Source organism: Rattus rattus, chromosome 9 (assembly GCF_011064425.1).
Source record: "Rattus rattus isolate New Zealand chromosome 9, Rrattus_CSIRO_v1, whole genome shotgun sequence".
In the NCBI taxonomy this organism is placed as follows: domain Eukaryota; kingdom Metazoa; phylum Chordata; class Mammalia; order Rodentia; family Muridae; genus Rattus; species Rattus rattus.
This window is the reverse complement of record NC_046162.1, coordinates 75,828,464-75,852,648: the sequence shown is the minus strand read 5'-3', so window position 1 is coordinate 75,852,648 and position 24,185 is coordinate 75,828,464. Positions and strand designations below refer to the sequence as shown.

The window sequence follows — 24,185 nt, the reverse complement described above, 5'->3', positions numbered from 1 at the left end:
GACCTAATTGCTAATCAGCTGAAAGAAAACATCGTGCTTAGAAAATAAAAAGCATGTCTGGGTTTAATGCATGGCACTGAGGAGTCTCCAGCAAGGGGGGTGGAGGGGGGAAGGCAAGTATTTGTCTGCCTCAATGTACGGCTGAAATGAGGCACAGAGAGCCATGTGACTTGGCAATAGCGTTAAGGAAGGGCACGAAAGGAAGAGAGGCAGGAGATACAGGGAAAGTCTCCTAACCAGACTTACAGAACACAGCTTTGGTTTAAAAAAAAAAAAATCCTGCTCTGCTGGTCAAGATGTGCAATGAAAACTGGCCTTTCTGTAACCCTCTTCCTTCAGCATGTCAAATCAGCCATGGGGCTTCCTAACAGCAAGCTACATGGATAGCCAGGGGTGGCTTGTTAGTTCTCCGACAGTCGTCTTCAATTACGTTCTACTGTCATGTTTCCTGTGCCCTGGCCCTGCAAAGCCTCTCGTCCACCAGTGGGAGACTCTGGGCTGCTTAATCCAATCGCTAGCAAAGAAGGGTTCTGAGGATGTCTTGGCCAGATAACAAGAACCCTCAGACTCAGGGGAGTCATTATCCCAGGCCCTATCCCTGGTCCCAGACAGGTGCACTGCGCAAAGGCCACGCAATGAAGAACCTTCATGGGGATTGTGTTGGAATGTAAGACCTCGAGAAGGGGGAGATTGGGAGCGTGAAGCTTTATTCCCACCAACAAGGGAGAAATGCAAACAGTATGACACTTAGGTGGTTAATGACTCTAATCAAGTAGGGCTGAGTGTGGTGAGGATGACATATTGTCAGCAAGGCACAGGGAAGGGAGGCTTCAAAGCGAGGCTCTGCCTCTTAACAAATCTCCTGGATATTCATGCTCCTCGAAGATATCCAGTGAATGGTGGGCCTGAGGCACACCGCTAGGAGACATTTAATTAGCGCTGTAGACTAATGGGCTTCTGCTCTGCAAAGCCAGCCCAAAGCAAGGGCCTTGGAGGAGACTTTACCCAGATTGAATTTCCCAGAAAGAGGGGAAGGACTCCAGGGTGGCATCTACCCCTGTGGATCTCTATCTGGAGGGGAAAGAAAATGCCTCCAGAGGGCTTTTCCAGTTACTAGTATCACCAAGTGCTGTGGCACCGATGGGGCAGAAAAATGTCCTCACTGCAGCCCCCAGTGTCCAACAGGGTCCTCCGAGGAGCTGCCAGTGCTCAGAAGTGAGGGAGAGGCTGGAGATACTTTCAACCAACCACAGGAAGAGGGTGAGAGAAGCAGATCACTGAGACCAAGAGGGGTGCAGTAGAGAAAGAAGGGGTCAAAGAAGCGAGAGAGGCCAAGAGGGGTGAAGAAAAAAGAAAGAGGCGAGATGAGACAAAACCGGAATGGAGTAAGAGAGAAATAGCCAACAAGTCAAGGAGTGCCTGGTGGACCTCGGAGAAGACAGCGAAGGTTACGGTTACCATGGCAACACCTTGCTTGCTGAAAGGCAAGAACAGAGGAAGTAGCCAATGTCCCTGGTGGCTACACCTGCTGCCGCACATCTACACGCTCACCTGGAGGACCGCGGAGTAAAATCCTGCAGTCGACTTTCCACTCCCGCACCCCGAGGTCAATGCCGGAACCCACCTTTGTGCATCTGTTGCCCAGACTGAAAATGTTACATGAGCCCTTCTCCCGTGTGCTCCAGAGACACAGGAGGTTTGGTGGCCATGGTCCTGGCCAGCCTCTAGTTCAAGGCCTTGCCCCGTCTCCTGGGCGGAAGAAAAGGGAAGCTGAACAAAGTCCACGTGTAGGCTAGTGAACCATGCGTCTGTTACAGCCACAAGCCTCCAGCTCTACACGCGCACGGACATGTTCTACCACCCAGTCGTCCGTGATTCGTCGAGTCTATTTTATGCTGCGTTTTACCTACTCCATATATTTATGCCTCTTTGTCTTCGGCGGGGATTGATTTCTCCGCAAAGAAGCCGACCTTCTTCTTAGTACAGTCTGTTGACTCATTTCTCAGAGCGCAAAAGCACTGCTGACACCCATGGGCTCAGCGACTGAAGAATCCGCCTCCAAACCCAGAGTTCTCCATGGTTTCCCCTGTGAGCAGCCTAGAGCAGAGCGATCTCACAGCCGAGCTTCCCGGGATCTCTCCCAATCTTTGTTATTGTTCAAGCGAACAAAAAAACAACTAATACATATGGATGGCCCACAATAAAATAGGCTTTATTCTACACATCTCATATGTATTAACTTAGTCAATTTCCCCAGAAACTAAGGCCAAGCAGCTGCTATAGGATCAAGTCCTAACCCTACCCTCGCTTGTCTAAATCTATGACCGACTCTCTGACTTGACGCCATCTGTGCAACCTGACAACTTTCAGGAACGAGCTGGGTGACGTTTAGAATATACGTCTTCTTATGCCTCAAAGCCCTAGAGAAAACAGCACATCTGTAGTTTCGTAATGACAGGGCAGGAATGAGTGCTTTCGATAGGGAGGAATGACCCCATTTAGCTCTACCATCTAACGTCCCACTAAAAGCCTTAGCCATTGCAATAAAGCAAGAAAAGCTTTTAAACATCAGGAGAATAAAATGAAACTATACTTCACAGACATGACACAGAAAACTCCGAGCGATATAACGGGCTTCTTACAACTAACATTATGAGCACATCAGGGTTTTAGGAGACATAAAAGCCAGGTTTCTACACACGAGCAATGAGCAGTTGAAGTTTAAAACATATTGATATTTATCTGACACTGGATGCATATAGAGCTAACCAAACCTGTAGCTCGCAGATGCAAAACAAAAAACAAAAAATAAAAACAAACAAACAACAAAAATAACCACAAAGTACTCAGAGGAAGCGTGAATGAATGGAGACAGGATTCGTAAATGAAAGACAAGATTCTCAAGATTTCCATTTTCTCTAAGTTAATGAATTCAATGGAATCCAACCCAAAATCTCATCAGGAATTCTCCTGTAGGTATGGCAAACTGGTCCTAAATTTGCGTGTGATGACTGAGGAAGTGGCACAGACATAATAATGTCATCAATACCTGGTTTCAAAAATATTAAAAACTCCAATGACAGAGAGGGAATTTGGAGAGACACACAAACTAACCAGAACAAAGAATCCAAAAACAGAGCTACACGAATATAGCCAATTGTATTTCACGAGAGCGTGCACGTGCATGCACACCCCCACACACACACACACAATCAGTCAATCAATCAGCCAATCAATAGTGAAAGAAGAGCTGGAGTACTTGGTGCTGGGAAAGCAAGAATCTACATGGAAAAGAAGTTGCACCCAACGCTATCAACTGAATTGGCTGGAGAGATGTCTTGGTGGAAAAGAGTGCACACTGCCCTCCTAGAGGACCAAGTTCAGTTCCCAGCACCCATGCCAAGCAGCTCACAACACCTGTAACTCTAGCTGCAAGGAACCTGATGCTCTCTTCTGGCCTGCAGCACGCTTGCACACATACATATACATACATACATACATACATACATACATACTCACACATACATACATACATACATACATACTCACACATATACACATCATTAAAAATAATGTAACTCTTTAACCAGAAAGATAGCTCAAGATGGAACACAAACTGTGTTGGCGTCTTTTCTGTTGCTGTGATAGAATTCCTCTCACAAAGGCAAACTAAGGGGAAAGACTTATTTCAGGTCACGGTTGCGAGGCAATCTACCAGGGTGGAGAAGGCAAGAAAGCACCAAGAACTTAAAGCACGTGGCCATGCTGGGTGCTCGGTCAGAGAACAGAGCAATGGATGCTTGCCTTCTGGTGCTCAGCTCACTCTTTCTAGGCAGATAGTCCAGGATCCCCTGCCTAGGGAATGGTGTCCACTGTGGGCGGTGTTCCCACCCCCTACAGACATGCCTGAAGGCCAACCTAGTCAATCCCTCGATGAAACTCTTCCCAGGTGATTGTGAAATAAACATCGACCATCGCATAGACCTAAATGTAGAATGCAAAACTTGTAGCAGAAAACATAGGAGAAAATCTTGGTGACCCTGAGTTAAACAAATAATTGTTAGATATGACTCCATATGGATATTTTGGGGAAATTGGTAAGTTGGACTTGATAGAATTAAGAGCTTCCCCCTGCTCCAAAGAATTGATCAGGGAATAAGAAGGTAACCTAGAAACTGGGATTAAAAGAAATGAAAGCCACAGGTCTGCCAAAGGGTTTATCCTCAATGCTGAAAAAGGTCTGGGGACTCTGCTATAGGCACACAAACATCTTTTGTTTGTTTTGGGGCAAAGGCTCTTGACACCAAAGATGTTATAAAGATGCAAAGGAGCACAGGAAGGAATTCAGAACAGCACAAAGGATCACACAAACTAAAGTCACAAGAGACCACGAGGAGAGCTGAAATGTAAAAAGCAAAAGTTTCCACTGCCAAGGGCCAGGCAGGACTCACAGCAAGGGGAAATCTGGTGGGACTGATGAACTAGAAAATCACTTAGAAGGACAGTTTGGAGGGATCCAGCAAAGGTTAACTCCACACACCACATAATTCCTCAACTCTGCTCCAAAAGAAGTGAAAGCTTGTTTACACACAAAGCCGTGTGCGAATATTTATAGCAACACCCCTCACAACCATCAAAAACTGGGGACCAAGGCAGATGTCTTCCAACTGCAGAATGGATAATAACATGTGGTATATCCACATAATGTGGAATATTACTGAGCCATAAAAAGGAGTGACTCTTACTACTTGTGACATCATGAAGTACTCTCAAATGCCCAGTGTCACGTGAACGAAGTCTGGCTGGAAAGACTGTGATTCCATATGGCATTCTGGGAGGAGCGGAACCCACAGAAGCAAGGGTAAAAGAAGTGACTGGAGTTGACTCCCTGTGTGGCCAAAGGTAAGTGGGGAGCTGCTGGGACTGTCTTCTATCCACTTCTGGAGCAGTAAGAAAATTCTGTGCATTTTCTATAACTCGGGGAACTGTGGGCAAGAAGAACAGAGCTGTTTATATATTTTAAAAATTAAAATAGGGGTTGGGGATTTAGCTCAGTGGTAGAGCGCTTGCCTAGCAAGCGCAAGGCCCTGGGTTCGGTCCCCAGCTCCGAAAAAAAGAACCAAAAAAAAAAAATTAAAATAAGTCTCAAAACAGTCATACTATGTATCCCTGGCTGGCCTTGAACTTGCTATGTAGACTAGGCTGACTTCAAACTCACAGAGACCTCCTGTCTCTGCCTCCTTGGAATTAAAGGTAAATATGTCCAGAGCTAGACTTAAAATACATTTTATGAATCTTATCTCCCAGACAACTGCACAGACTTAAAGTGGCCATAAAGCTTGGATTCTGACCATTTATAATCTTAAGGGGTTTTTGTTCTTTTTGTTTGTTGTTTGTTTGTTTTTATGACCAAGGTATACATCTGACCTTATCAGAGATGATCCAGACCATGGTGTATGGCTTCTGGCTAAAGCTAAGTGAATGAATACAGACACCTCAGTGAGGACGGGGCCCGAGTCCACACGGGGATGAATGGGATGGGGAAGCAGGAGATGGGAGGCGGCACTGGTGGAGGTGGAGTCTGACTATGTGCTGAGAGCTTCAAAATACTTTGGGGCACACGGGGGGGGGGTTGTCAGTGTAAACCAATGGTCCCATTTGTTTTTCAGGGAGATCTGAGTCTCCTTGAGGGCAGAGGTCCCATGTAAACGGCCTCAGCATCTTCCTCAGAGGAAAGAATGAACCCTCTCATTACTAAGGCTGACTGGACCAAACCTGACAGTGACACTAGGAGCCCAGCACATGAGCCTTGTCTCCCGGAGAGAACAGAGATTCCCAGGGCCACCTCAGTTCTAATGGAGCACCGTACACTCTCCTCCTCGTCCTCCACGACGCCTGCCTTCCCTCCTCACTTGGTTAGAGGTACCAGCAGTGCTGAGACTTGCTCCTGTTTCAGAATCATCGGGAAGTCTCTGAAGACACAGGTCCAAAGCGCTCCAGGCCTACCAAACCATAGTCCTTTGAAACAAATGACTTAGGTTTGGAAAGAAGGGGCTGCTTTCTCCTCTGATCCCAACAGAGGAGGCATTCACAGAAGCAGACAGAACACAGTGCTAGAGTGACCACCGACCGCGAAAGGGAGTAAGAAGGCCTGCACCACACATCTGCTCACACAGCCAGCTCCGTCAGGCACGCCACCGACCCCATTACCAATCCCCTCCCCTCAAGGCGGGGCTGTACCCACTCCACTGCAGATGACAGCCCTACCTCGAACCTCTCCTGACTTCAAAACCCAATCCTGTGCCTTCCTTCCCTCAGCCCTTCCATCTCCCAGGATCAGAAGAAGCTTCTGGTTTGTACCCAGGCAAGATAATAACAACGGAAGGAAGAAAAAGAATCTGAGTGAACACATAGGAAAAAAAAAGACATACCAATCCTACATGCTCAGAGAGGCAGGGGATGCAGCCCAGGGGTACAGCGCTGGTTTAACTGCATTAGGCCTTGAGCTGGACCACCCCTTCCCCAGCACTGAAGGAAAGAGAAAAAAAGTCCTAAACACTTGAACCAAAGTGCTACCCTGTATTTTATGAGTTTAAAAAGCTGCAAAGAAAAAAAAAAAAAAAACCAAGACAGAACAATACAGGAAACCACTGAGCTGGCTGTTTCTGGGAGCAGCCCCTCTAAATCTCCCAGTAATAACAGCCCGGCAGGAATATCCTGACCCGGCTGGTGGGACTCTGGCCCACATCTCAGTTGTTTCCCGAGCGCACATTAAAAAGACATTATCCTGTTTAATAGACTTATGGGCTGAAATGAATGTGTCAGGTTCTTATAAATATGAAGACGCCTGCTAGCCAAGCAAATGTTAAATTTTGCATAAGGAGGCAGTACCCTAACTCCTCTGTAGCGCTTCATGAATACCTCAAGCAGGGCGGCAGGCAGAGGCTCCAAAGCCCCGGCGAATTAAAAGGAATTTCATTCTATTACTGTTAGGATTAGACTCCCCAGGCTTCTCTCTCTCTCTCTCTCTCTCTCTCTCTCTCTCTCTCTCTCTCTCTCTCTCTCCCTCTCTCATTCTCTCCCTCTCTCATCCTCTCTCTCTCCCTCTCTTATTCTCTCTCTCTTTCTCTCTTTCTCTCTTTTTCTTCCTCCCTCTCTCTCTCATTCTCTCTCCCTCTCTCATCCTCTCTCTTTCCTCTTATTCTCTCTCTCTTTCTCTCTTTCTCATGCTCTCTCTCATCCTCCTCTCTGCCAAACCCTTGATAACAGCAGAACACTAGAATTCATCTAAATCAATGAACTCGATCTAATCTAAACTAAAATCGAACACTAGAATTCATCACGCAAGGTCAGTTAACAAGAATGTGTTGATCTAAGAGTGCCCACACAGTAACAAAATCTGACCAAGCTCAAAGTCACCAGATACAGAACGACGTCCCAGGGGTGACCGCAGCCTCAAAGGACACATGAGAACCAGAACCGGGCTTGTGTCCCTGGTAGGGGGATTAAACTACAAGAGATTTGGGTTGTAAGTAAAAAACACTCTTTCCTTTTAACCCTTGCCATGACACTTGGATTGGAAGAAAGAAAAATGGTGGGCGGGTAGGTAGATGGGCAGTTGGACGGTGGAAAGAATGAAAGAAACACTGGAGTGAGGGGTGGAGGGGTGAGGGAGGAAGGGGGGAGGGAGGGAGAGAGAGAGACAGAGAAACTGAATGATATGGTTGTAAAGGAAGTCTTGGCCTCACTATATCCCCGAAATATTCCCAGCTTTGAGAATAGCTGATGCTATAAGCGTTGGGCAGACAGCCATCGATGGCGAAGTGTCTAACAAATGCTTTCCCCAGCTTGGCTGTTGCTGCCACCAGGGCAGCTGAACTTCCCTCCCAAGGCATGGCTTCTCTGGCTTTTCCCCCTGCTGAACCAATTAAAGGGCATGATAGCAGTGCCATGATTATTTTTTTTAAGGCTGGTGTTTGTCACTAAATGCCCATTAAGCTGCCTCCTTGCTGCAGTTAGAGCAGGCAAGTGAAAGGACGAACTCAGATGGCACAAACAGTGTCCCCCCCCAGGCTTGGCCTGCAGGAGGCCGTCAGCAAATGAGCATTATCAGGTTTGAGAGTCCCCAGATGCCGGACACCCACAGGTGCACCCAGGTGAGAAGAGGTGCCAAGAGCAAACGATCTATCTTCAAGGGCCACATCCGAGTCTGGATCGGAACAGTTAGCAACAGCCACAGGGGTTGCTTGGCAACCTAGTAACAGGCTGTGCCTGGTGTTCAGCTGCAGGGGAGAGGATCGCAGCTCCCTCTACACAACCGCACCATTGAGCACTGGGTCGCCTGAGAAGAGTCAGAAATTTCCCAGAGCTCTCTGGGAAAGGCCCACTGAGCGGCTAGAGAGATGACCCAGCCTCTAAAGTGTTGGCCTGGCAACTGTGAGGTTATGAGTTCAAGCCCCAGGACCTACAGAAAAAAGCTGGACATAGTGGTATGTGCTTGCAATTCCAATTTGGGGAGATGGAGAGAGGCCAGATTCTAGGGTTCTCTGGCCAGCCTGCACAGTCAACTTGGCAAGTTTTAGATTAGTAAGAGGATCACCCTCTGGTCTCAAAACGAAAACAAATAAGTTTCCTGAGGAACGACGGCAAAGGTTGTCCTCTGGCTTCCACAACTCACACGTATAGCAGTAAATATTAAAAAATGGACACACCAACCCACGCTATTGCCAGCTCAGGCAGGCCACACGGCATCTGCGGGGTATTTTCATCTCAACCAGCAAAGCGTCTCAACCACTACGCTCCCAATCTCCATCCCACGCTGTTGCCCGTTACTCTCTGGCCCCAGCAGCAGCCGCCCTCTTGGGACTCTCTGCTGTGGACTCTGCTTGCATTCCCAGCATCCACCGGTGGTTATAGTCACAACTCCCAGTAACCTGCTAAAATCAAAACTCAATAAGCTTGTGATTTATCAATCAGATTTATATCAGTAAATTCTCACTCCACAAAACGTCCACACAATAAACTCAGAGCCAATTAATATTGATATAGACTGCCCACCTAGCTAAGACAAATTGCCCTGTAAAATTCCATCCCTTATGAAATATTCATAATTACCTGTGGCCATTTAAGGCCACACAGATCGGGGTCATCCTTCTCTGCCTCCATCTTGGTTCTTACCCCCCCTTTCTCCTCTCTCTCCCCTCTCCAAAACTCTGTGCCCACCTTATTTTTCACTGCCCAATCACAGGCCTTTTCTTATTTTGTGTCTGCCTTCACCTGCATACAGACAATAATCCACACATACATCTATATTCGGGGTGTGTGTGTGTGTGTGTGTGTGTGTGTGTGTGTGTGTCTTGTAAGCATGTGTGTGTGTGTGTGTGTGTGTGTGTGTGTGTGTTTGCCAGTTGTTACCTTGTTTGATTGACAGCACCACTACAAACCACCCCTAAACCCCAAACTCCTTTGGCTGAAAAGACAAGGAAGAAAGCCAGCCCAACTTTCCCACCCTGCGCCCACTCTGAGTTAGGGCTGCAACATCCTCACAAGGCCACACAGGAGTTGAGCAAAGAAAATTGCAACTGAGAATCCCCAGAGAGACCTGTGTACCTGTATTGTCGGGACTTGGCCTGAAAAAGTGACAAGTTTGATGGAAGATATAGCCCTTGACTACAATCCTGTGAGAGAATAGAAGCAAAGCTTCAGTCAGCGTAGGCTGAGTATGAATGAGATGTGTTAGAGGCGGCAGAGGGCAGCTGTGATGTCTGACCCTCTCTAGCTTGAGATCCTATTAGATGAATTTTATTTCCTGCTTATATTTCAGCTGGGAAGTTATGGAAGGCAGAGAGATCAACCCGAGAGGCAGCCAAGGTTTTTTCTTCTGGTTAATGTGTTCAGAAACGAATCTGAACAGAGACCACTGAGCTCAGGCTGCACAGGGCAGAATCCAAGCACAGACTGGACCCCTCTGAGATTTAAGAAGTGTGAGTTGATTCCTTTGGAGAGACGCTTCCCTCTAAGTCAGCAGGAAAGATGTCCCTGTTGTCTTTGAAGTTTTCCCGCTCCACACAGATGACACAAGAGACGGATGCACCCAGTACTTCCCCCAGATGAATCACAAGAAGGAAGAGGGCATTTGGGGCTCATCAGGGATGGGGAGATGGAGGGACCGAAGGTCATCCTTTCTAATCTAAACCAGCCCCATCCAATTCAGAGGGACCCCTGTCCATTCACCAGTTGGAAAGGCACAAAGCTGTTGGGACTGCTTGTGGATGGGCGCGAGTTCGCATGAACAAACAACGAGAGAAAAGAACGTGGGCAGATGTGGGGCGGCGGGCTGTGAAAGGTACCGATTCCTGATCAAGATACGTCGAATCCCAGCGGACTCTAAAGGACGGCAGGAGCATTCCCAGTCTCCCAAGAGATCTGGCCCCTCTCACATAGCTACAGCCCCCAACCCCCGACCCCCACAGCCTCCTCTAGAGAGGCTTGAGACAGATCAGTCACGTAGGGCAACACCCCAAGCCCCTCCTCCACAGGTGAGGACATGACCATAGGCTCAAGACACATCAGTCACGGAAAAGCGGACCACGCCCCCAAATATGTAGATGAGGTCTTCCCAAGCTGTCAGGTCAAATCAATAGGAGCAACGGAAGCAGCAGCAGCGGAAATGGAGGCGGAGCAGCACCAGCAGTGGCAAAAGCAGTCCCCAGTCCCTGTCAGGGTTCTCTCCCCTTTGCCCGAACCCGCGCATCTAGCTAGACCAGAGAGCTCCGTGGAAAGCCTCCGGCACGAAGGCCCACGAGCAGGATCCACCATGAGCAGTGGGGCGAGGAGCGGCCTAGAAGCACAGTGTGCCTGGCATCCCCTTCTCTCCTAAGACCGGCCCAGCTCAGCAGCAGCAGAAAGCTTGCCTGAAAGAAGCACAGTGCTACCTATCCGGATGGAAAGTTCCCTCTCCGGGAAGAGCAGCGAGGCGGGGTCCTTGGCATCAGACTTCTTCACCAATGCAGGGTCCAAGTTCAGCGCCAGGGCCGTCTGGGGGTCTTCTCCAGCACCCTGAAACAAGAAGTAGGAGTGTCATTACAGCCTTTCCATGTCCTTGGTACTCCTCGCCCTTGGGGCCCACAGATGTCTGGGCAAAGGACCCATGTCCTGCTAAGGGTACCAGAGCTGAGTGTCTGACATGACCCAGCTCTCTCAGGTTGGACTGTCAGGAAAATGACAAGCTTTGGGGACACATGGCTTCGCAGGTTGTCAGTGATCTCCCAACTGGCAACTCCTCCTCACGCGGTCCGTCGCTGCTGGATATCTGGAAGAGCTACCTCAGATTCTAACCTATGAAAGTATGCCTATGGGGCCACTCATCCATCCATCCATCCATCCCACATGTGGCTACCTTTGCTGGTCACTGTGACACAAGGCCCGACAGCCTGAGAGGGAGAAGGCTAATTTTGCTGACGACTTTAGATGATTCAGTCTGTGAGGGTGGAGAGGGCATGGCAGAGCTCTGCGGTTCGCCTCCCAGCAGCCAGGAAGCAAAGAAAGGAAACAAGGCCATGCGTATCCACCTTTCTTCTTCCTCTTCTTATTCCTGAATAAGCTGAGCTGAGAAGATGGTCCTGCCCACATACAGAACAGATCTTCCCACCACAGTTCATCTTCTCTCAAAAATGCCCTCAAGATGCCCCGCAGGTAGGCCTCACCGATGTACTAGGTTACTGTGAGTCCGGTCAACAGAGAAGGCCAACCACTTGTCAACACGACACTCAGGTACCTCACGTTAAGCCACAGTGCCTCACTCCTGGCATGCAAAAGGACTGTGTACACCCCACAAAACGAGACGTGTTTCGTCCTCTCAAAGTCCTTAAGGGCATGGTCTCACTATCACCCAAAGTCTGAGTATAAAGACTCTTCAGACACCTAAGGCTTCCCCACACCTCGTAGCTACAGAGTCTTAGGAAATCAAAATGTAAGGCACATGCTCCTGCTATACAAAAGCCCAAAGTAAGAATTTCAAATCCAAAATGGAGGAATGGGAGAACAGTTGGGGCAGACTGAACCCCAGCAGGAAAAACATTAGACCCTGCAACTCAACATCTCATCCAGGGCACACTGTCATGTGAGCTTCAGTAGGCCTGGGCTCCCCCTGGCCTCCATGGCCAAGCCATCTGCACACCTCCCCCACCATGCGGTCTTTCTCTTGGGCTAGTCCCACTCACTGCTTTGCCCTCTCTCCGCAGATGACACACAGCCCATGTTCCTGACATCCTACAGTCTTTGACTGCAGCTCGGGTTTCACTCTCACGGAATCACACACATCAGCTTCCTGGGAGATCCGCACAGGAAGTCCGTTATCTATGGGCTGGTCTTGCATTTTGTTTGCCCGCTCAACCAACGCTACATGGATAATTTCCAGGTCTGCTCCCATGTTAAATAACCAGACCAGCTTTGACCACAGCTAAATGTGGCCTGTGCCTGTTGTGCCTGGCTAAGCTATGGGTGCCTGGGTGGCAGAATCTGAGAAAACAATTCCCTAGACAGCCCTGTGCAAGCGGGAAACCCTGGTGCTCACATTTACGAGAAAACTCCTTCAGAGGGGGTTGCGGATTTATAGGTTGGAGTGGGTCTGGCCAAGATCCAGTTGTCTCACTGCATCTCTTTAACATAGCTAATCCCTTTGCAAACCATGCCCCTCTTGTCCACAACTCACTCCTGTCACACCTTTCCGCTCTTGATCCTCACTGTAAACCTGGCTAAAAGCAGCAAACAATAACTATTCACCCCCCAACACACACACACACACACACACACACACACTCTCACACACTCACACACACTCACACACTCACACACACACACACACACCAGAATGTTTCATTGTTGGAGAATATGTTTTGTCAAGTTACTCATTCTTTATTTTCTCCTTATTCATTCATTCTCTCTCTCTCTCTCTCTCTCTCTCTCTCTCTCTCTCTCTCTCTCTCTCTCTCTCTCACTCTCTCTGTATGTGTGTGCATGCATGCACGCATCCACAGAGGCCAGAAGCATCAGATGCCCAGGAAGCTGGAGATACAGGTATTTGTGAGGGGGTGCTGAGAATCAAACTCAGGTCCTCTTCAAGAGTAGTGTGCGCTCTTCGCCACTGAGCCATCTTTCCAGCCCCATCCATTAATTTGAATTTAGCCTCCTACTAAGTTTTCGGACATAGGCGAAATGTGGACAAATGTCTTTGCTGGGATATAATATGAAGGACCCAGCTCTCGGTAGAGCGCGTCTCCCCAGCAGGAACTCGATGAGCCCCTTCTTTACTGTCTGAGTTCCTTGCGGGATTCTGGTCTCCTGAGCTTCCAGGAGAATCACCCATTAAGCTCCACCTACAGCTTCTAGGCCACCCACATCCCACATCTCTAAATGCTTCCAAATTGTTCCCACATGCCAGTTCCGAAGGCTTGAGAGATGTATAATGAGGGTTAGTCACGCCAGTCTCCCAGTCCTGGTATCAGTTTTTTCTGCATTTGTAACTCCTGTGTCGCCATAACCAAGACACTTGGCAGGAGACCACAGGAGGAGGAAGAATTCATTTGTCTCCAGTTTCTGAGGCTTTCAGTTCACCACAGTGGGGAGGACATGGCAATGGACGGAAGTTCACAGGACGGCCGTCCCAGGGGCCGCAAAAGGCAAACAAACTAGGACATCTCTTGGGGAATTTTCCTTAATGAAAGAATTTCAGAAAAAAAGTGTGCCAGGCTGTACACACACACACACACACACACACACACACACACACACACACACACACACCTTTTTGTTTTCTTATGGCCGTGATCATCATGGACAAAAAAAAAAAAAGAAAACCTAAAGATTCAGGTATTTTATTTAATCATTTCTTCCCAGTTAAATATTAAGCATAAACACTTCCAGGTATCTCACATCTCATGTTTATTTGTTTGTTTGTTTGTCTTGTCATGCAGCTCTAGTGTCTTTATTCTTTGTTCATCAAACCTTCTATGGAGCACTGAGTACCAAGGCCACATCTATCTTGTTTGAAAAGTGGGGAAAGCCCCCATTCCTGCTTGGCCAGCCCCACACAAGTCCTCAGCGTCTAGGCTGAATCCTGGAATCCCCCTCTGTCACACTGAGTGGCATCTGGCTCTTGGCATCATGGTCAAGGCTGGCACCACAGATGGGCAGAATCCTGGGTGGAGGAGAGACGGAACGAGCCAGTCCACACTTCTGCAGAAGGCCCCACTCAGGCCCTCTCGGGTGACAGCTGGTGTCTGCGCCATGAGCCGTGGGCCACAGAGTCTCGGCTCTTTGTTTGTTTATATGCTTTAATTATTCCTAATTCTCCACCTCCCGCTGATATCTGACAGATCACTGCCGCAGTAAGAGACGGGTCTCGCCATGAAAGGGTGACGGCTGACTTCTTTGGAAGAACTGGGGGGATGATGGAGGTGGTGGGGGAAACGCCACTGCCTTCGTGTGCACCAAGCTGAGGATGCTCACCTAACTGAACCTCCTCGGCGAGGCACAACATGGAGGGTTGATTTAGGACAATGGAAATGAACAGGGTGATTTTAGTCTCCCGTCCCCAGGCCTCAGAACATGGAAAAATAAGCATCTTTGGCTGCTCCAGTGGGCGTGGGTGGTTCTTCTGGTGTTCCTCAATGCCCTGTCATGTACAGGACAGCCTCAGAGCAAATGTCAATAAATGACAGCATCCCTAATGCGGAGAAGCCTTGCTTTTGAAAGATTCGAGCTGCCTGGGACCTTACAGCTCTCCGTGTGATTACAAATTAATGCCAGGGAACTCTGAGCTCTTGTTACTACCAAGAAAAGAATTCTGTCACTTTCTCTAGGATGACTGCTGCCTGCCTGCCCTCACGACTCAATACGTTTTTAATTAAGCATCAGCTGTCTGCTAGCAATGCAGCTCCTTGAGATATAAAAGAGCCAATCCCCACACCCGCACGAACTGCCCCTTCTCCTTTGAGAGACCAATCAATGACCGATGGAACAACTGCAGACTCCAGTGGTGACGATGCTTGGAAGAAAGGGATTGGCAGGGTGGCTCAGTGGGTAAGGTGTTTACTGTGGAAGCTGAGTTTGGATCCCAGACATCCATGTAACAGCCAGGTTTGCTGGTGCCTGAGACCCAACTCTGGGAGGTTTGGGGGTCACAAAAGGATGCCTGGAGCCCATTGGTCAACCAGCTTAGAGAACTGGGGAGTCCCAGCTTCCATGGAGAGTCCCTGTTTGAGAAGATGAGGCAGAGAATGATGGAGACATCAGGCATCAGCCTCTGGTCTCCGCACACACGTGCACACATAGATACATATGTGTACTCCCTTGTATGCCAGCCTTGACCATGATGCCTAAAGCGAGTGAGTGCATCAACACATGGAGACCACCGCGTCACAGCCACACCTCCTCCTGGCTTTGTGCTGGGTCTGTTCAGTGATTTGCGGAAGCTTCTCCATGATCAAACAGGGAGGCTTGGGAGACTGGCCTCTGTGAAGATGGCATCAAGGAAAAGGAAAACAAATCATGGCAACCCCTTAACCCTCAGACCCCTCAACCACTCCATCACCCTAGATGCCGGTGGCTATATTGCTTCATGTCCACGTTTTAGGGGATAAGGGGAAGTGTACTACGAAGGTCCAACCCCAACTGCACTCACTCAGAAGCTGCCCTTTGCGGGCCAGAAAGATGGCTTAGAAGGTGCAAGCCCGGAGACCTGAGTGTGACCCCTAGACTCTACAGTAGAAGGAGAGAACAGACTCCTGAAAGTTCCTCTATGCATTTCCCTTTGCGTGTGCATCCCTGCGTTATCTATCCATCCATCCATCCATCATCTATCTATCTATCTATCTATCTATCTATCATCTATCAATCATCTATCCTTCCATCTATTATCTATCATCTATCTATCCATCATCTATCTATCTATTCATCATCTATCATCTATCTATCATCTATCCATCATCTATCTATTTATCTATGTATCATCTATCCATCCATCCATCTACCTATTATCTATCTATTATCTATCTCTGTGTGTCTATCTCTTTATACACACACACATACATATATATGTATATATATATAGTAAACTGAGCCCCACCCCAGACATTACTTATCTTATCTTACATGTGTGCCTGCATGCATCTATGTTTGTGTGCCACGTGAGTGCTAGCTCCCACAGGGATCAGAAGAGGGCATGCGCTCTCCTGGAACTGAAGTTATGGGTAAGTGTGAGCCACCGTGTGCTGCTGGGAGCTGAACAGATCCCAGGTCCTCTGCAAGAACAACAAGTGTCCTTAAGCAGAGAACCATCTCTCTAGCTCCAGGAGGAGAATGGAACAGGACCAGGATATCTCAGCTGTGTCCACGCCTACCTGCCCCCCACGGCCACATGCTTGGTCATACATTTACCCTTCAGAAGGCTGAGGCCTTACACGTACGGTAGCATTCTGACCATAGTTCAGATACGCCTGCCTGTCACTATAAGAACGGGGCAGAGGGGTCGGGTGTGATGTAGATACAACTTGGCCACATGAAGCATGAAATGCTGGCTTGGGTTAGGTGACAGCAGCCAGACACACAGAACGGTGAGTACCACAGGCTCTCTCTGGCTTAAGGTGGCTCCTGACATGGGATGACAGCACTGCTGCTCTGGGGAAGCCCTGTCTTGCTGCACATCTGGTGTCCACGTGAAATGGTGACAGAGTTCTGTACGCAGATGCCTTCTGTAGACACGGCCTCAACCTGTTTGCCTCTGGAGGACATCGGGAATGGAGGGCAAAGGCCTCCTTGTCTTTCTTGTGCTGTGGTAACTACCATGACGTGGTAGTCTTCTCTCCCAGGACTAACTAGCTCTAACCTCCAGTGACTTTCCACTCGAGCTCCCTCCTTGAAACCTGAGCCCCACAAGATGGGAAAAGGAGCACACGCCTCTGACTGAGGACACGTGTGTGACTGGTACCAGCTGTTCTGGACTCTCTGCCTCAGCCGTGCGTGTGCCTAGCTGAGTGAGTCACCACCCTCCCTGTCCCCGCCACAAGGGCTTTGGACAGCTCGGGTGTGCTATGTCACTTAACAGCTTCCAAATGGCAGAGTGAGAAATGCACAAGCTCCCTCCCAAACTGTGAGAAGAAATGTTCCACTTCCTTCTCACCCGCCTGCAACCTCTTGCCCTGCCCTTCCTCCTCCATTCTTACTCTGGACCCTGAAGCCAGCTCTACACTGAAAGCCAAGAGTGGGCTGCTGGGGGTGGAGACAACGCCCCTCTAAGGCTCTGGAATTGAGGCTCTCCATGGTTGTGCAGTGGAATTACAACAATTACTGTTGTTATTATTACTTTTGCCATGCTATGTTTGGGGCCAGTGTCTGGCCCACAATACACAAGACGGTTCCCACCCACTCCTGCAAAGAGACAGGAGCTAAGAAGAATAGCATTTTCCAGAAGGAATACAGAGGAAGTAGAATGAAGGGGGAGGAGAGATGAGATGAAAGGAAGGTGGGGTAGAGAGGCAGAAGGTGGGGGGATGGGGGGGAGGATTCTGCCTGTGCCTTGCCTGGACCCAAGAGGCCTCGGGATGCAGAGCGTACAAAGGCCGGTTCTCTGTTCTTTGTGGTTTGCTGTTCCCAGGTGAGGGAGAAACTGCCCAGAACCACCCACATACTCACACCCAAAATAAGTCAAGATGTCTGGAGAGCCGGCTCCATGGATAACGAGCTTGCTGTGTAAGCCTGACCTGGGTCTGGAGCTCAGCACCCATGTGAAAGTACAGGTGAGGCAGTGCGCTCATCTGAAATCCCCTGCACTCCTGCAGGGAGAGGGGAGGCAGAGGCCAAGACTTCCCTGCACTCCTAGTACAGTTAGCCAGCAGGCCCAGGCAGTGAATGAGATGGGTAATGGAGAGTCAGACTGCCTCGGACGGTGTGTGCACATATGAACACCCACACATATCAGAGAGCACACCAGAGAGCACTATGGGAGGGCCAGATCACCCTCAGGCAGTAGCATCCCAGAGCTCCTTTCTCACTTGCTGCTGGCATTCCCAGCATTCTTTGCTGCTGGTAGTCTCAGCATTCTTCACCTTCCACTCTCAGGAGTTGTTTCATCCACGGCTGAGGATAAAACAGCAAACTAAATGCAAAACACAGCTACATGAATGGCAGCAGGTGCAAGACCCCCAAGGCCCCACCATCCTCCAAACTCACAGTAGACCCGACATCAGGCACATCTGCCTCAGGTCCCACCGGTGACCTTTGCTCTGCTCCATGTCACCTGTATTCTTTCCTTCCCTGTTGGGGCATCTCAAAGCTACAACAACCGAATCTAGGGAGAAGCATGCTGGCCAGGCTCTGACGTTAGCTGTCCCTGAGATTTGCCCTTTTCAAGTCCACATACACCAGCCGTCATGTTCATGGGGTTCAGAGTGGGGACTCCCTAACTTTTCCTGGGTATTAGACTCTGTGAGCTTCCCAGACCCCTACAGCAAAGATTGTTTAGTGGGCGGTCTGTGAAAAGCTCAGAACTCTCTGAGAGGAATCAAGAGAAAGGTCAGAGAATTAACTGGTCCTCCTACCCCCACCCCACTCCATGACATTATGCCAGGGGAGATAGGAGCAGGGCCCTGAAGAGAAACTGTCCTCAAGGGCCCAGGCAAGGATGAAGAAGGGCCCACAGGGCCACCTGCCTGGAGCCCCGCCTGAGCTCAGCTTCCTCCATGCCCCGCCTCTGCCCCCCCTCCCCCCACCATCCCCACTTAACCCAGCCTCACAAGGTGACAGGGAATAATTCATGCTGTTTTTATGACTGAGAAATTGCCATAAAAATGACACTGATAACATAATCTTAAATTATTCCACATAATGGAAAAAAATTAAATGTCGCCTTTGATCACCAGCTAGAATATGAATGACGCTTACATAATAAATGACTTTCTCTCAAAAGGAGCCCAGCATGGCCTTCTGCCCAAGGCCAGATTGACTCAGAGAGAGGAACGGCCATCCTCAAAGCAAATGGGGACACGGAGTGGAGGTGGCTTGGGGTACGGTCCTACCTCAGGTCCTAAGATTGCTATCTCTAATACGTCCCTTACCTCAGTTCACCTGGACACTCAGGGACTGTGGGTCAGAGAAATGAACAAGGCAAGCCAGTGTCCCTAGTGACATGTAAGGTGCAACCCTTTCACCTTGGCCAAGGCACAAGGTAACACCTCTAACTCAGCCTTGGTCCCTCGTTCTTATGACTACAGGGATTACTGCATCCAATGAGCAGTGAGCAAGGAAGGCTTACAGCTCCGAGGTCTTCAGTTCTTCTGGGCAGCCTCCTGTGGATCCAGTGTGTTCCCTCTGTCCTCCCCTGACATCTACATGCTTCAACCATATGGTGACCAAAATGAAAACTTTCCCTGTTCTCTGGTCCTCTCAGAACAAGAGGCTCTTCAAACAGGCACAATGGACCCCAGAGTGCAGCTTTCAGGAGCCACACACAGTGTTCAACGGGGGAGTTAACTCCACAACGAAATCTCCAAACCAACAGAGAAGAAAGGTGTGGGTACGCGGGGAGGGCGTGGGATCAGTCGAACAGGCAAAAGGGAAGTATACAGCTGAAATGCACTTCCGGCTCTTTGGATGCTCACAGAGAGCAGGACTCCTCCTAATCCCCATCTCCACCCTGGGGAGTCGTGAGGAGTCATCGTATAAGGCCTGAGCCTCATGAGGATGTGCAGCCAGGAACTCCCTCCTCAAATGTCCCATGCCACTCCCCTTCCTGGCTGACAGACCCCTTATCTGTTCCCCGCTCAGGTGATCACTTCCCACCAGGAAACCTACGATCCCCAAGGCCATCTCTCCGTTTCTTCCCAGACCCGGGCTTCACGCTCCACATGGAAGCCATCCATTACTGACTTCTGGTTATACTTAAGTCGTGTAAATGTGCGCTTGCTATCTTTTGTGGGACAAAGCCTTCTCCTGGTGTCAGTCAACTACCATTCATAATCAAGCCTATTTAGCCGCATCAAACAGATTTCAAAACATGACACTGTTCCACAAAGGTACAGCTCTGAGGGGATCTGGAGCCAGTGCCAAGAGGCATTCTGGGTAGATGACTCTTTCCTTAGAGCTGGGTGTCCTGCTGGTGTGGGTGACAGAGAGGCAGTGTGGAAGCTTTCCAAATCAGTATGCTCTTTCTTTTAGTACAAAACGTGGCGTTCTTTAAGACAACAAAGGCGTAGAGGAATGCAAGGACCTATATACAGTAAAGTAATTTGCTTTTTCTTCTACCCTATGTCACAGATGACGTGATGGCTCCCATCCGCAATACCATTAATTGCACCTCTATAAGCCAGTCTCAGCCCTTAGGCAAGCTTTTCCTGGCCTATTTTATGTGCTTCAGGTACCTGTTGCTAAGGCAACAACCCCCACCCCCAAGTATTAGCTTTAAAGCACCGTAAATCACTGCTGCTCTGCAGTCTGTTGGGTTCTGATGCTGGTGTCCTGGGCCTCATCCATGTTTCTACCATCCGGTGGCTCACCCAGAGGTGGCACATAGGTCTGCAGGCTGATGCCCAGGACTGTCTAACTACCGTCTGTGGGACTGCTTATCCTCAGCGTAGGGAGGCTGAGTTAGCTTGTGGTGAACATGAAACCGGTCTCCAGTATCAAGTCGTTGCCAAGTGTCTGCTTGAATAAAATTTGCTATTGTCCCATGCACCAAACCAAGCCAGTAGCATCCTGACTATATGACTAGATCCGCAGTGCTCCTTATCGGGAGCACCCGCAGTGTGGTGGACTCAGAGGAGTTGTGCCATTGGGGAGAAGTCGTCTGTGGCACCTTCACCATCCATGACATATGCACAGGCATTGGAAATGTGCCGTGCACCCTGAGAACCTGGTCCCCAAGCCCCTGAAAGTTTCAGATTTTCTCTTTTACTTTATATTTCAATACAATGCTATTCTGAGAAATGCCACCCCACTGCTGGATTTGGGGGGCCTCGTTTACATGTGCACCTCTGGGTGAATGGGTCACAGTTCTGTGACTGTGGAGGGAAGACAGGGCCAGCACAAAGGTCATTTCCATAGACAGATGCTATCCGAGCGCAGAGTGAGTCATTTGCTCCACACAGCCCCAGAGAGAGGGCAGGAGTCTCCATCAGGTTCTAGAACTTCACTAGGTAAGCACCTTCATGGCACAGAGCTGTTGGGACCCCAGGGTGCCGATTGTGGAAGCCAGTGCCACTGACGCCTTGCCACCAGTGGTTGATATTAGTGGGGGTGGGGATGGGCGGGGGGGATGGACACAGAGTGTTTGATTTCATTTAATTGATTTGCACTGTCAGTTTTGCTTCATTTTATGACAGTTGAAGAGCCAAGACATGAGCCCAATTCATACTTAGAGCTTTATACTTGTGTATAGTTAAACACACACACACACACACACACACACACCCTGACCCATGGTTTGTATTAATTCTATTTGATGCACAGACATATTAGTCAAACAGGGAGGACACTGACCTACAGCTTAGAACAATGGGCCTCCCCTTTCCTTCTCCCCCCCTATGCTGCCACTCAAAATACAGGGTTCCCTACCCTTGACTAACATACAGAGGGTATGAACCCTGCCATGGTCCAGTCATGGGCTTACTAGGCTGTAGAATAACCTGTTTAAACTATCACTCTCTGGGCTTCTGAGACTATACCCACGCCTGTGTGTGTACACAAAAACTCCCGATGACACATTCTCTCCTTACACAAGAGTTCTCAGGGATCCATGTTTTATAGGCTGTTCCGAGAGAAGAGATTCCACAGATAAATACATGTAAGAACATCTATCCAAGAGCGGGCAATCACTCTGTGAAACCTCACAGCAAAGAACGCGGTTCTGCTCAATCATTTATCATTCAGTCATGTATAAACCTATCATTAGCCAGCACTTAAAGCCATAGGCAACAGTGTTCTGAGCAACCTCATTCCAGGCTTAGTGCTCACAGATACTCAGCAAAACCCCTCTCCCTGCACCAGACCTGTTCCTATTTCATTGAGAAGGGGGAAAGGTAGCTAGAACCCTCGGTCTCAAAGCATAGGTCTGTGTTTACCTTGTGTGAAGATAGGACCTGGTAGAACCTGTCAGACACCTTGTGTGTGTAACCCTTCTAGCTATACTATCTGGAGATGAGGAAAACCAAGAAGGTAATTACTCTTAAAAAAAAAAATCAGCCCCCAACTTAAAGTGATAAATATAGAAATAGATAAACTAGGCTTTCTATCACCAAGGTTGGAGAACAGCCGTTTGTCACAGCACTGCAGAGAAGGGTAAAGCCCAGCGTGCTGCCAATCGCTACAGGTCTGACATTCACGATGACATCCCTTGACACCAGAAACAGAGGGGAACTGTGCATACCAGCCTGAAAGCCAGCCCAGCTGGTCACAGGCCACGGCAGATGACTGCTCAGAAGACCAGAACCCTCTTCTCAACCGGGCGGCCATGCCCAGAGGTGCTAGGGCAGAGGAGAGGGATGTGGCTAGAAAGAAACAGGTTGGGCATGGCTCCACAGATAGACTTAGTGTGAGAAGGCTAGGCTGGCTCCATGACAGGCTTCAAGTTGGCAGTTCAGGAGGCTAGGCTTAAATCTCGGTTTCTGAAAACTGGGCAAGTCCAGGCCTCAGAAGTTGCCTGCCACCTGGCCTGAGGTAAGGACAATGGGTCAGCAGAAGTTTCCAGACTTCCCCAGCAACAGTAGCAACAGTTCACACACACACACACACACACACACACACACACACACACACACACAATCACACACCAGGCCCCAGCAGTGGTTCTGGAATGTCCCTAGAGATCTAAGATTAAGATAATGGTCACCTACCCCTCCCCGGAATTCCCCTAATAGGCTTTAAATCATGCCTATGAGCTCACTTCTGGGTCTCTCCATCTTCGTAGATGGTAGACCCCAGCATGCTGGGCCTCTGCAGAATAAAACACTCTTAACTATTTGAGTCTGGGGTGTCATTCTTCATCGAATCACGGACCCTCACAAGCAGGGATGATGGAGCTGGCTGTCCAAGTTCTACACTATAAATGCTTGCTTCCTCACACGCTTTCTCTTAATTTGTCTGAGTGATTTAACTGGACCAGTGGCATCAAGATCTGGAGTCATTTCCTTCCCTTGCTAGGGAGAAAGCTTACATATCAAACCCTAGTACTTCAGGAGCCGTATCTGGACATGGGGTATTTACAAAGGCACTTGCATTAAGGTTGAATTGGGGGTGGGAGAGATGGCCAAGCAGGTGAAGGCACTGGCCATCCCCCTGACGACCCACATGGCAGAAGGAGAGAACCATTTCTCATAAGCTGTACTGTAGTAGGCTCAGAGTGGACACACACACACACACATACGCACACACACACACTCAGAGAGAGCATAAATTATATAAAATAATAACAATTTAATTGAAGCTAGTAGAGGTCCAGAGACCTAAGAACACCTTCCTAAGAGAGAAAGCGATGCAGGAGGGCATCGTGAAGACATAGAAGACGCAGCTGTCCTTCAGCGCTGGAGAGGGGTGGGGACAGAGCCTTCCTCCAGGCCTCTGCAAACCCCGCCCTGCCAGCACCTTCCCTTCTCATGTCTGGCACCCAAAGCTTTGAGGGCGTAAATGTCTGGGTTTAAGTCATCTAGTCCGGGGACTTGGTCATGGCAGTGCTAATGGTCACTTTGTCATTTACTGTTCATTGACTTACTGAACGTCACACTGTTAATCAGAAGAACAGCAGGATTTTTTTAATTTTATATTATCATATATTAATGATACACCGTGCGTTTTGGTTTGACATTGCCATACACATTTATAATGTACTTTGATCATATTCACTCCATACTGTCCTTCCCCTCCCGCTGATCCCCTTTCCTTCAAGGGTTTGCTTTTGTTTGGGAATTTTGTCTTTCATTTAACATGAGGTCTAGAACTCACTATGAGGCCCAGGCTGGCCTGAAATTTACAGTCCTGCCTCAGTCCTTGCCTGTCTCAGGCAAGATTTGAATCCAAGTCTTCTGCTTCAAAAAATGTCATCATTCATCCAGTGCGGGCTGAGACACAGCTTGACAGAAGGAGCGATCCACCGGGGAAATCAGCTCAAACCAAGCCACCCGGGGAAGACGGACCACTCG

General features: G+C 48.9%; 1 protein-coding gene across 1 annotated transcript in view; it reads right to left on the bottom strand.

Moving 5' to 3' along the window:
* Nucleotides 1-24,185, bottom strand: part of Slc39a11 (solute carrier family 39 member 11) — a 412,294-nt gene that overhangs the window by 215,123 nt on the left and 172,986 nt on the right. Inside the window, exon 5 of the mRNA XM_032912669.1 lies at nucleotides 10,914-11,058. Coding sequence (XP_032768560.1) covers nucleotides 10,914-11,058 — 145 coding nt within the window. The remainder of the gene's footprint in view (nucleotides 1-10,913; nucleotides 11,059-24,185) is intronic.